General features: G+C 40.5%; 1 protein-coding gene across 1 annotated transcript; it reads right to left on the bottom strand.

Moving 5' to 3' along the window:
• Positions 1 to 1,111: 1,111 nt before the first annotated feature.
• On the bottom strand, positions 1,112 to 10,709 carry LOC107549253 (uncharacterized; the record flags this gene model as incomplete). Its single annotated transcript, XM_016230265.1, has 1 exon — positions 1,112 to 10,709. A coding segment is annotated over one exon (9,414 nt), but the record flags the coding sequence as incomplete, so codon positions are not given.
• Between the last annotated feature and the right edge of the window lie 3,819 nt (positions 10,710 to 14,528).

The following is a 14,528-nucleotide window of genomic DNA, read 5'->3' as shown; positions in this document are numbered from 1 at the left end:
TCTCCATTTCTTATCACAGGCTGCACACAGTTAATTCTTTCACACTGTATTTTGAGAAATTTCTCTCAGGATTAAACACTGTAAGCAATTATAAGCACATATTTCATGCTGTGGAGCTGTCAAATTGAAACAAAGGAAACCATCAGAGAAGACAAAGACACACAAGACTTAATGCAAATATTTTTTTAATAACCAAGTTTATATGATGCACTTTGTGATCCACTCATAAGCCTTCAGTAGGCTTTGTATTTTCCTTTCCTTTTTCTCTTCATCTTTTGCACATTATTAAAATAGAACTTTGACATTATGCATTGCACTGGAAAAGATCAACCTACAATATTATACAATATAAGATACATATAAACATGACAAAGCACCTTTTGTTCTAGTAAATAGTAATAATTAAAGAACTGGGGGACATTATAGTTGATCATGTGTGGGGTTTGTGTATTGTAACATCAGTGCATGGGAAGAATTCCTAAGGGTTTCATGCGCAATAATAGCACCTGAGTTCATATTATAGATTAAAAGAAACTGAATTCAGTTTTGGAAAAGGCTTTTTCCTTGCCCTCCTCTGAACACATCAAATTAAGACACAAATTAACCCTTTCTTTTTGATTGACCTTACACAGTATTTTTGTGTCATTTACTCTAAAACTGTTGAGTACCAGCAATGACGAGTGTGATTACTACATGTTCCCTTCAGTTATAAGACATTGTGTTCACATTACACAAATAATAATAATAATAATAAAATAGCACCAATTAGTGATGATACAAAAGCTAATACTAACGAGTGTCTTCGCAGTACAGTAAAGTAAAAGCGTATGAAGGAGTAATTCTCTGAAGCATATACAATAGGCACATTGACATGATCCAGACTTGGGATGTCTTTTGGTCCTGTTGCTAGGAAAACATCTAAGAACATGTAATGTAAAAGTGTCATGCATTATTTGGAACTCAAATATGATCATTTTCAAGTAAACTCTTTTCCGAAACCCTTTCTTTGTTGCTGATGAAATACACTCTCTTGGAGATAATGCTCCGCTATAAAATAGAGAAAATAAACTCATCTGTAACCAACAAATTCATCCTATATTCATACATTTTGTTGTTGGTCTTCACATATATGTAAATACACATTTACAAGAGGAATGCAATAAAGTGACTAAACAAGGAGTTAAATGATTTCACAGAGGAGGGCCATACAATCCTAGTCTCATGAATAAACTGCCGTAACAACATGCCTAGTGGATCACTTAATTACCTCCTCGTTAATAGCATCCATTTAATCCTTAATTAATAGATTCTGAAGTGTCCTTCCTTAAAGGAATTTTAAAACTAGTTAGTCTTTGGCCAAACAGCTGGCTGAGGAGGTTGTTTTGTGACTCTGCAGTACGATATGAGTGCGTCTCTATGGATCTGACCCCTGGATTGGACCGTGATTTATTAAATGAGCTGTTCAGGGTGGAGACCCTAGAAGAAGGGGAATGAATGGGTCTCCTAGGAATGCTCTTTTTCCCTTTGCAATCTCCTTTGAAGTGGCGTACAATCTCAACCTTTTTGGGTGAGAACTCTACAGGACCTTTCTTTAGGTGAAGGCCCAGACTGGAAGATCCTATTTTATGCTTGGAGATTATTTTGTTGCTGACTGTGTCATCCTTTACTGATGTAAGCACTGGATAGTCATTGGGAAGATCGGTTTTCCTTTGCCCATCGATATTTTCACACCTGCTAGGTCTGAACTTCTTTTTAACTCTTGGGTCAATGCCCAGATTTTCCCTTGCAGTTGGAGATGGTGTTCTCTGAGAGCTGTGAGATGTCTTAAATTCTTTCCTCTTCTTTTGTTGTTTGGTTGAGTCCTTATCTTCACATGTATTAGAGCTGTTGGTGTGACGTGCAGAATCAGTGGTACTAAGGCACCTTGGGTTATTTTCAGATTTGACCATAGTTATGTGCTTAGCCTGGCCAGTAGTCGGCTGTTCACTGTCATGAGTGTGAACATCTTGTTTATTCTCATTTCTGTTGATGGAGAATAAAGTCTCGATTGTTTGATCCTGCTTCAAGTAGCTTATCTCGTTTGAAGACTGCTTCACAGATGAGAGTTCAAAGTTATTGCAAGATGAGAGTCCTTGCATGTATTGCTTTGGTAAACTTATATCTGTTTGACTGCATACTTGAATGGTGCATACACTTGAGTCTGTTGTTTGCCCTTGTTCACTTGCATTTTCAAGGCTTTCTGAAGGGTTCGTCTCCACCCTGTCTTTGTTTTGTCTGGAAATACTTGCAACGTTAACCTCTGAATCTAGCAATGTTGTTGGAATTGTGCAACAGTCATCTTCTATTTTAACGTCACAAACCTCTGTCAGAGCTTCTTTGTCAGTTGCACTGACCTCCCTGGGCACATCCGCTTGGATTTCATGAGATGGAGAAGAGCTTTCATCCTCTTCCTTCAGCTCTGTTGAAAGACTCTGTTCTCCTGTATCAGTTTGCACTGTACACTCTATAATATCCTTGGCAACTACAGGGAAGTCCTCAGCTACATCTTCAATTTTCACACTGGTATTGTTCGTTTCAGTAGAATGGTCCTCCGTACTATTCTGTGCAGTGTCATCTATAATTGGCAACACTGATTTGATGCCTTGCATGTGTGATGCTGTGATGTCCAAGCTGCTCTCCATTTCCTTCCTTTTCTTGCTTGGTGGCAAGTCAGATATATCATCTTTTGAATTAAAAATCTTGCAAGGTCTCATGACTCCCCTGAATTTGAAGATCTTGTTCCCTCCAGCAAGGTGCTTCTCCATGTGACGATCAAACTGTTCCTTTTTGGAAAATGTGTAGTTGCAGGTACTGCAGATGAAGGACTTCTTAATTACATGCATGACATCGGCACAGAGTTCACAAGTATAGAGTGTGGTATGCTTTGAGTCTGGCTCATCTGTCTCCTCATGTTCATTTTTAAGGTGGTCTTTAAGCTCCTTTGCCTCTTGGTAGGACACTGGACATTTGTGACAAAGATAAATCTTTTGCAAGCTGTGAACAACTAAGTGACGCTGGAGCTTAAAGGGTTTTGGAAACTGCTTGCCACAGTGGTGACAGTCCCTTGAAGGGTCTTTGCAATTAGGATGCATCTCAGCATTTTTGGAAGGAGTCTCTGCTTTAGGTAGAACCTCAAGCGTTGTCAGTGCACAGTGTTTACTTCCTACCCCAATACTCGTTTTAGTCTTCAGACTTATGGAATCAAACTCCTCTGGAACCTTCAACTCTTGTCCATTAACATCTAAAGATGTTCTTCTCTCTTCCTTAGATGATGATTTAAGATTGTCTCCTTTTGTAGTTGTGCTGGGTCGATGCTGCATTATTGAAGATATGAAGTTCTTCACAGCATTTTCCTGCATGAAACACCCAGGCATGTCCAAGAGGGAGCTCTGAGACTGGCCTCTTCGTGCAAACTGTGTGGCATGCTCACGCAAGTGTTCATTGTACATCCAGACATCTGAAATTTCTTTCAAGCACATGCCACAAGTCCAAACACCTGCTTTGTTTTTGGCATGTTTCTCCCTGAGATGGTCCCTAAGTTGTTCTCGTGAGCTAAACTTGCGCTGGACACACATATAGCAAGTTGGGGGAGGTGATGGATTGTGAGAGAGCTTGTGGAAGTCGAGCTCACCTAAGGTGAGAAACCATGTGAAGCACACTTTGCATTTGTACTGCTTATCTTTAGGCTTAAGTCCAGGTTCAATGCGTTTCCTACACTTCCGCTCCACAGGCTTTTTGCAAGGTCTTTCAGAGTCTTTCAGTTCTGTGCTTGCAATGGTCTCAACCAAAGGCATATCTCTCTCAGGCTCAAAAAATGGTACAGGAATCTGAATTGTAGTGTTAAGGTTAGGTATCTCAGTGCTTGGCGAACAAGAGGCATTATCTTGAACACAGACCATTTGGAGAGGGCAGGCTGTAGCAGGAACCTCTGATTTACAATCATCCTGAGGAACTGTGTTCTCTGACACAATGCAATCATGCAAATCATCCTGATGCTCTAAGGGTTGTCTGATTGTTCCCTCTTTTTCACATAAGAATTCTTTAATGCCAGTTTCTACATTTTTCTCATAACCAGCCTGGTTATCCATTAGGTCATCTTTTGAATGACATGCACTCTCCATAGAACTCTTGACTAAGCTTTTGGGGGTCAGTATGGTTTCATATTCACAAGGGTCATTCATGTCACTGGTAAACTTGTGCCCCATCTTGTTTTCTTTAGACTCCTCATACTTATCAATAAAGGCACCAGTGGGAGGTAAGTCTAAAATTAAACAGGACAGTTGTTTTTGCTTTTTGTTGCTTTTACCATAGACCCTTGCACATTTCTTTCTTTTCCTGTCATCATTTCTTGGGAATAATTGAGAAAAAGTGCTTTCATCATCAAAGAAAGCCTTGAGATCAGGTGCTATTCCTAAAGCTTCAGTAAGTGCATGACTGTCTTCTGCAGGAGAACAGGTGTTCTCATGCTTGATATCCACAGAAGAATCCCCAAGTGGATAGTGGATATCTTCTGTCTGAACATAATTTCGCTTAATAGTGCAATACTTTGTCACAACTTCGTCAGTGTCATATGTGTCTCCTTCCTTATGCGATACAGAATGCCCTATGGAAGAAGTGGTTTCTTCCATTTGCTCTTCACTGCTGTTGGTTACTACCACGCTCTTCTGTTCCTCCCTCACACTGACTTCATGATAGTTGTGACTGCTATTTGGGACCTGTTTTTCAGGTGACTTAGGACAGTTTTGTTGTACCATTGAGGGAAAATCTGGAGAGATAGCCTGCAATATATCTGTTTGAAGAGTACTGAGTATTTCATCTGAAAAGGTGTCTTGCTTTACCAGTTTTGGAGCAAACATTTCACTGCTCATGTCCACAGTGGTGTTACTGTTATTTGCTTTTTCATTTAGAGAAGTTCTCTGATCAATATCACAACTTCTTGGGATCTTTGACACATCAGAATCACTTGCAATCCCTTGAAAGATCAAATGTGGATCTGCTTGCTGTTCTTGTCCATCTGAGATTTCACTTCTGTTTGGATGTAAAATAACTGCTGGACTTAAAACATCCATGCTACCTTTCAGTGCTTTTTCCATTGGGTGTGACATTAAAATTGGCATGAACATTTGACTGCTCATATTTAGATTTTCAATGGGAGAAATTCCTTCAGTCTTTACTACATGCTTCATGGCTTTATGTCTTTTAAGTCCAGGTTGTGTACGAAAGAACATTGCACATATTTCACACTGAAATTTTCCTTGTACTGCATTCTGTGTACCACCCTTTTTCTGTGATGTTTTTGTCTCATTTGACTTTAAACTTGGTCCTTCATTTTGGACAGATGTGAATGTGAGACCCATGGATGCTGCTTTTGCACATTGTATCAGATGTTTAGGTATCTCCTTAACATCTGACATTGTTGACCTCTGCATTGAATCATGCTCACTGGTGATCATCTGGTGGTCCAGCTTTTCAGAATCTGCTTTCTTGTGAAATTTGAGGTGCAGATCCATGTAATCAACAGTTTCAGGTGGAAGGTGACTACCATCCATGTCAGTTTGGCCAAGTTTTGAGACATGTTCAGAGATAATTGTACTGTCTTCCTCAACATAATTACTGCATGAAGCTGAGACACTTGAATATTTGATATAATTTTGTTTATTATTTATAGAGGTTTCGGGTTTATCAAATCCAGTCAGATGGCCCTGAATATTTGGCTCTAGTTCATTTGCATTATATGTTGGGCTGGATGACAATGGTTTATCAAGAGATAAAGCACAGGCATTGAGAATGTAACTGTCTGTAGAGTTTGATTTGACATCAGGCTGGTCATTTCCTTTGTTTGAACATTTAGAGGTGAAGCTGTATTCATTGAAACATGTTTCACTGTAATTCAAGGGGCTGAGTTTCAAATCATCTTGAGAGTTATCCAGTCCCCCAGAATGCTCAGAAAAAGTTTTTTTTGAGATTTTGTCCACAGCCAACAGTGTTCCAGGGCTAGAAATTTTACTTCCTGTAATTTCTACTAAATCCAGATGGGGATTAAATGAATTATCTAATTCTGTTGTTGCTGGATCAAAAGTGTCTGACTTGCCAATATTTATTTGATCTGAGTTATTGTGTTCCAGAGCTGGTCTGCTTTTACTTAGTGAAGGGGTAACTGTACTTGGTAGTGGACCATTATCTCTCAGCTCAGAAGGACTTTGGATAGACTTGTAAGAAGTCAAAATAAGAAGTTGAGGACTCTCAACTCTGTTCTTTTTTTGATTCTCTTCACATTCTGATTGCACAGAAAACAATGTCATATCAGGCATGGCTCTCTCCACACTGTCTATACATTCATGTTCAACTTGAACTAAAGGAAGATGTTTAGGAGAAACCACCTGTTGTGTATGAATTAATTGTGAATAGGTTGACAACTGGTCTTCACAATGAGGAGGCATGATGTTTGAACTGGGTTGTTGGATGTCTGTATCAGATGAACAGTCTGTTGTTTCACCTGTTACATGCCCATTGTCTTCAGAAATTAATTCTGGGTTTGCAATTAGAGCTGAATCTTCATCACATTTCTGTATTTTTTCTACACACAGGGCATTTTCATCTTTTGGTATGGTAGGGGATGCTGAGAAGTGGAATATTTTGGAGAAATCTGAATTTTGCATAGTATAATTTGAGTTCTTAATATCAAACTGTGTATCACACTCAGCAATTTCAGTTTGGCTGACAGGGGACTCACACTTGTGTTCATATATGGAGACAGAAGACTTCTGTAAATCGATTTCATTTGAGTTCACACATGCAGTTGGTGGACTCTCAAAGGAACTCTCCGCAAGCTGTTGTTCATTAGCTAATAATTCATCATGAAGAGTGTCATTACTAGTCTCGTTTATGCAGACCTTTGTTCTGTTATCTGACCCAGAAATGTCACTGGTTGTCTCTTCTAGTGTAGCGGAGTTTGTGTTAAATGTCTCCACTAAGAACTTTGTGAGCTCTGCTTTTGTGTTTCTAGATTCTATATGTTCAGACTCATTTTGTTCAGAGTGTTCATTGTCTTGTTTTTCATGTTCTTCAGGAACCACACTCTCTTGATTAGGAGATGACTGAGGTGATGTAAAACCTGAAGACAAAGAATCTGAGATCACTTCCAAGCTTTTCATTAGATTTTCTGTGTAAATTTCATGCTCAAGCATCTCCTCGGACTTGTCTAAGCAGTCATTCTTCTCTGTTTTGTCCTCTAGATGCGTAGGTGAACCATTTTCTGCATTCAAATCAGTGAGCCCCATGCTGTCCTTTATATCCAAATGGTCATGTTCTGAATCAGTTGGTGTGTTGATAGTAGAGGAATGTGTTGGTGTATGAAGACCTTGCTGTCCACATATCAATCCAAATGGGAGCGGACTAGACCACGGTAAGTCAGGTTCTGAGAACAGCGCTGATTGTGAGTCTACTGGTCTGACAATTTGCAAGTTCTCTGAGGAACAGTTCATCTCTAAGCTACTGTCCTCATCTTCACTGTCAGGGTCAAGTCTCAGTGGAGAGAATTTGCTCATTGTTAACTGTTTTGGAAGCTCACTGTCTAATGGTGGAGGGCTGCTGAGTTTGGCTGTTTGCAGCTGACTCTCAAGCTCTGTAATTATCCTTTTGATTTCTAGATCATCAACTGACACATTACTGTTGAGATTTGGATTGTAGTCCATTAATTTCTCTGGCAAAGCAAATGGGACATGGTTAAAATTGGTCTTATTCTCATTTGAGTCAGAGTCCTCTTTGTACTGAGAAATCTCATTTGGCAGCACAGGAGTAACATCAACCATCAGATTCCAGTCTCTCTGCTCTAAGAATGGTGAAAATGATGACTCAAAAAGTTCCTTCTTATCTGTTGTGGTTTCCAGAGGACTAAAGCTCTCTTTGGCAAGCTGAATATCTGGATAAAGATTGCTCTCAAAACCTCCCACTGAAAGGTCACCAAACATTGACGTTGTGTCAAAAGAAAGGGGCGACTTTATAGGACTCTGATCATGCTCTGAAGGATAGGGAATGAGACATTGGCTATTGTTTTGTGCTGTAGCATCATGGACTTTTGAATGTGATAAACATACTTTGTCCACAAATGTACTGCAGAGAGGTGGGGGGTCAGGGAATAGATCATTTGAGCTTCTGCTGGCTTCTTCACTTGATATGCTGTCATTGCTGGCTTTCTCAAAAATGGGTGCTGACAATTCAGAACTATATGTTCTTTTCTTGTGGGATTTACCCTTTGATGTGACAGCATCTTTTTTGAGTTTAAAAACATGGCTAGAATCTCTATTGTTGGTGGTTTCCATTGGATTTGGTGTTATACCAGACCCTCTTGGTGATATGACATTTTTGGGGTAATCTTTTTTTAATGGCTCTTCTGTGGTTGCAAGCATTCCTGCCTCAAACCCGAAGTGGTCCCCTTTTTCCTCTATTTCCACTCTGGTGGTTTTAAATCTGGCAAGGCTGACAGTACTTTTAGTCATTGTATGATCTGATGCAGTCTCTTCAGTCTTACAGATAATGCTTGAACATTTTGAAGTAGTGAACCGATCCTTGTGCTCAGTGAGTAGTATCTTATCAGTGCTGTACCTTTTTGTATTTTTCGTAAAGGTCAATGCCAGTGATGTGCTAGACTCTTTCCGTATCCTTGCTGGCGATTGTTCGTACACATTCTGTTCAAGAGAGTCTTGATCTTTCCTCTGTACTTCTATTCGTTTCTCAGAGTCGGAATCTGTATGATCAGTACTTTTCGGGCTGCCAATGCTATCGCTGCAAATACTTATTGATGTGCTGAGTTCACTACTTGTGGAAGACCTACTGCTCCGTCTTCTGAGCCTTTGGTGACCAGGGTTGTCTTTCGTCAAGGATGGAGAGACATCCAAAGCTTTCTTGGGATCAAAGCACTCATTTTTGTTTTGTTTCCATGAACTTTCCTGGCTCTTGTCAGCACGAATCCTCCCCTTGCACTCCTTAGTGTATGTGTACTTGCAACGAATGCTCTGGCTGAGACGTCCTTGACTGGCTATCTTCACAGGCTCACAGTCATCGTCTGAGTCAGAAACGTAATCATACTCCCTGAAAGTAGGGTTCTGCACTGCAGGAGTAACTCTCTCCATCACAAGTGAAAACTGCATGTTTTTGGTGCCCTTCACATGGAGTTTATGCAATTTGTTCTTTTGTTGAACAATTTTGTGAATAAGCTCTTTACTCCAGCTTCCGCCACCTGTCCTCCTCCTTTTTCCTTCTGTTGGTATTGGTTTCTGAGCTGTTGGACTTTTACTGGCACAGGTGGATGTTGTTTTCACTAATGCTGTGCTACTCTGCAAGCTTTTAAGTCCACATCTTGCAGAAAACTTGCTTGATAGAAGAAACTTAGAACTATAATCATTTTCCTCCTCTCTTTGTTCTGACTTTCTTGTTTCCCACTCGATCGGTGTGCAGTTTGACTCCTGTGACTGGGACTCTGTTGGAGAGGTTTCTGCTTTGAGGCCTTCCTTCTGTATCAACTCATGTTGGCTTTCTTTGAAAGGGCTGTCTCTGAGTTTGCTGTCTGAACTAAGGCTGTCTAAGTCTGAGTCAAAAGGATATTTGCTGTGAGCTTGAGATCTCTCACTGGATGTCGATTCACTGTTTGTTCTACCTTCAAATGTTGTGGAGTCTTTGGTAGTCAAAGTCTGTCTTGTTGATGTGCATTTAGTAGCGGTGAGATCATCATCAACAAATGCATCAATAAAGCTGCTATCAATCTCTGCATTGTCTGACTGATAGCCTAATCCGTTCAAAGCCTCTGTGATAAGGCTATCCAATTTGGGATCTTCCATTTCTAAATCTGGCAGGGGTGCAGATGGTAGCATCAGTTTCATTGGATCATCTTTTATATCTCCTTTGGTTTCATTATCTGGCACTATTTCCCCATTCTTGTTTAGTCCAAGCAGAGACAAATGCAAATCTGAAGAACTCCGCAAAATTGTGTAACTGGATCCAGATGACATGGCTTTTGCGTGGTCTGTCTGAAACTTCCTAATGTCTTCCACCTTTGGCTCATTTTGTATAAATGTATGCTGTCCACAGTATTGCTTATGGTCAAGAAAAGAGACAAGGTCATTAAAATTCTGATCACATTGCTTGCATGTCAAAAGCACATCCAGTTGGTCAAGGTTTGCTGAGACTAATGATGTGGCGAGTTGGTGGGCAGAATACGGAGGTGGGGGATGGTTTTCTGTTCTGTAGGTCTCCAGACAACCTTTCCCATTGTCCATGTTGGACTTTGAATGCCTGTTATGTGACATGAAGCTTGCAATGTTCTCTTTGGCTTTTTCTTGTTTATAGTGCAAGCCTCTGGATGCTTCCGAATGGTAGTGATGCTGGTTGGTGTTCATGCTACTAGATGATATCACTGCCTTGTCCTGTTGCTGCTGATAAAACTGAGGGGACAGAACCTTTGAAATTTGGCTGTCATCAGAATTACTGGTGACAGAGTTTGTGGAGGCTGGGGAGAGTGATGAACATGTACTGCTAGATGCTGGATTTTGAGTTGGCGAATGTGAAGGAGAGTCATATGGTGACACCATCTTCAGCCCTAAGGGTACTACATGTAACGGAGGGTAGCTACAGTTTCTTGACGATGTCACTGGCACTGAGGGGTTAATACCAAAGTATGACAATCACAGGTTAATACTTGCCTCTTATTCTCCCACTTGCACATCCACAAGTGTAAAAGCAGTGGGGGAAAATGTACAGATGTGACCTATGGAAATTGTGCAAAATGCAACTTTTTTTTTTTGCAGATTACTTTATATTGGATAATTTTTTCTCCTAGAGGCAACAAATTCTGGACCAAAACCCACAACCAGATCACGTGATTTGCTCTTCCCTGTGGCACACATGACCCAGCATCCATAATGGCATGGTACAGTAGCAAAATTAAAGAGCACTAACAATGCATCTGTGTCATATGGCAAGAAAGTGGGAAATGTCGGTCAAGCTACTTTTCCCTCCCTCACTTTCACTTATCACCCTAACCTTTCATCTCAATTATACCTCCCACAAATAAGTTCATTACTGTATATAATTCAGAAATGGATTGTACTGCAACTTGCGCAAGACTGTGTAATCCATCTCGACATCTATTTACTTCCATCTAAAATGCCAATACATTATCTTTGCCGTCTCAAAGATTTCTTCCACAATCACTGTTTTTCCTGTCAAATTTAATATGCTTTGTATATGCAGTGTAATCAACTTGTTTCCTTGACAAGGCCACGGGCTACAGCACTGGGCTCATCTTTTGATAAAATAGTAAGGTATGAGAGCTCTGCTATGACTCGTTTTAAAACATGTGAACTATGCATTAGATTTCTTTTGAAGCAAATGGGGTATTTTGACAGACGGGCAATTCATAACGTTGAGTGTACAGTGAGTATTTCACTGGTAAAGTATGACAGCATGACTGATAAGGGTGTGGCTCAACATACCTGGCCTAAGAACAAACCCTTGAAGCACTCTTGTTAAAAATAAATAAAATTAGACACATTGAATCCTAAGAGTCACTGATCTTAGTATCCTATTGGCAGAGAAGCCTGAAAATAATAGACCACGTAAATCAGTCTATCGCCACTGTTATTTTGCTCTTGCCCAAGCATATCCCTCTCTGCCAATTCATAAATAATAAGCCCATTTAAGAATATTGAAGGGAGTAAAAGATCGAAACTTCCATATTAGAGGCAGCTGCAAATAAATACTATAGCTATGATTGTTTTGCCTGCTTTAGGACTGTTCTTACCTCCGGCTACAGAAAACCTGAGGCTTAATAGCTCAGGATTAACATACCTATTCATTTTTGTTGCTGAAGAAAGGATTAACATCTATCTTAATATTTCAAGCAGTAGCATAACTGAACCCAAGGTTGATTTCGGAAGGCATGCACTTTAAGACTCTACTAAATTCTTCCTTTACAAATCCTATCTGATCATATCTAAACTCTAAAAATGGAAAATCTTGTGACAGATGTGTTGTGTGAAAGTGACTAGTGCATCAAGATAATGTCCTGCAATGTTAAAAAAAACACAACAGTTAAATCGCAGATTTGAACTATTCCTATGAACTACTCCTTTAAAGGTGATGTTGCACTGAATGGCTATATTTTTATTCTCAAAAGCTGTCTTATCTATCCCGTCGTCCACCTGGCTCTGGTATTTAACAGGTTGGTCTGGAGTCCGAGTCCTGCCTGGGTTTGGATCTGACTGTGAAAAGTCACATCCCCCCTCCAGCTCCTGTCATAGTCAAAGCTGGAGTGTCTGTTCGTTTCCCTGCAGCCTGAAGGATGACTCAACTCCACTCGACTGCTGGGAGCACCCTGCAGAGGAGAAGCTTGATCTGGCCAGGAGCCATACATCACGTCTCCCTCTGTGTTTGCCCAGGCCGGTCAGCCCCCTGGAATGGCCACAGGGGGAACACAAGTTGACTGTGACAACAAAGACCGCAGTTGCAGGACTCACAGGGGCCTACTAGAAGTATCACCAAAGCCAGAGCTGTCAACATACAAAGAACGCGGGGTCATTTATATCCTCACAACTGTCAGTTTGACTTCTCCACCCTATCTCTACTCTTCCTGTAGCCAGTCCTCGCCACACACAGACCACGAATTAATGCCCTTATCCATCCATATGCTATTTAAAGTGCATATTTGGTGAAACGTTAGCTCTCTGGTAAGCCAACTTTTTTTTTTTTACTCATGAAAGATTAAAGTTTATGAGAACTTGGCTAGGAAATAAAGAGTGCCCTTCACACATTGAAAACAGTCAATGAAGACGAAGAAGAGAATGATGTGTAGCTCCCGGTGCCTATTTATACTATAGTCACACCAGTAGTGACGTCATGGCTGTTGCCGGCCAACGAGTTGGTGTTTTTTCAATGTATGCTTCAGACACGGGTCACGACGAGGCGTTCCCCATAGCGACCCCTAGAGGACACAGTTCGAAGTTCCCATGAAAGGGAACCAAAATAACGACTTCATTCAACAACCTCTTCTTATCCATGCCAGTCTTCGAGGCGCGTTCACGAGAGTTTGATGCGTCGTGGTACTCTCCTGAAGGTGCAAAAGACTTTTCTTTGTACATTAAAAAGTATTTTTGTAGCTTCATAAAATTACAATTGAACCATGGATGTCGCATGGACTATTTTATCAATGTCCTTACTACCTTTCTGGATCTTGAACCTGGTAGGACCCTTGCTGTATATGGAGGGTCAGAACGCTCTCGAATATCATCAAAAATATCTTAATTTGTGTTCCAAAGATGAATGAAAGTCTTAGAGGTTTGGGACGACATGAGGGTGTGTATTTAATGACAGAATTTTCCATTTTGGATTAACTAACTCTCTCAGAGTGGTTGGAAACATGTACACATTCATGGTTGTGTCTCTGTTAACTGGTGTTTATGTTCTTAGGTGTGGATCAGGGTGGGGTCTTGTGTAGAGATAAGAGATAAGGGACTCCAGTGAAGAATGCAAAAGTTTGGCTCTCTGCCCACATGCTAATGAACTCTGACCTCAGATTTTGGGACTTCTGTTTTTAACAATCGATGAGACATGACCAGGGGCGGACTGGGACAAAAATTCAGCCCTGGCACTGTAGCCACACCGGCCCACATTACCACACTGACACAGCCCCACCCACGGACACACGCATTCACAACTTACATTTGTGTACAGATGGTGAAATAATGTAAGCAGCACCATATATGTAACAGATATTTAAACACTTAATGTATGTGTCTGGCAAACAATGCTTACTACTTTTTACAGAGCACACATTTATAGCAAATTTACACATACAATAAAAACAAAAGAAAAATAATCTGAGGATGTTGTAGAGTCTGTGTGCTGTCTGTTTATGCCATTCGTCTGCTGTTACTGTCATTCTCTACAGTATGTTGTTCTTTCTTGTCACTGTTTGTCTGTTGGGTTTTTCCTACCTCTACCACACTCATCCCTGTCTCTGCTTGGCCTACTGTAGCATCATTCCTCACAGCACTGGTATTGAAAGACCAGGGGTCTCTGGCTGTACTGATTCCAGCAACATCCTAGTTAATGAGCACAGTATAGGACTTAAACATTTCAGCAAAATATTTTCTCACTGACTGCTCTCAACATTGGAATACTGCAAGTAGCCTACATCAGTTTTTACCCTAAATCCCACTTTATCTGCTGATATTTCAGTCATTCAATTCCGTAACAGGCTCGTTAACACTTAAGTTAACCAATTATCACGAAGCAATGACATTTTAAAATATACTGGGGTTCTACGCTAAGCTTACAACTGTTTAATACAATGTAGGCTACTCAGTGGTGTAGTGGAGGGTATATACGCAGGTATACGGCGTATACCCACTTCTTTATCAGTCGGCTTTGCATATACCCACTTCTAAATCCCCTCTGATGCGCATCATTCAGTAGTGTCCTGCATTAGCCAAAAT

The sequence above is a fragment of the Sinocyclocheilus grahami genome, unplaced genomic scaffold, assembly GCF_001515645.1.
Source record: "Sinocyclocheilus grahami isolate Dianchi unplaced genomic scaffold, SAMN03320097.WGS_v1.1 scaffold367.1, whole genome shotgun sequence".
In the NCBI taxonomy this organism is placed as follows: Eukaryota; Metazoa; Chordata; class Actinopteri; order Cypriniformes; family Cyprinidae; genus Sinocyclocheilus; species Sinocyclocheilus grahami.
This window is presented reverse-complemented; position numbering and strand designations above follow the sequence as displayed.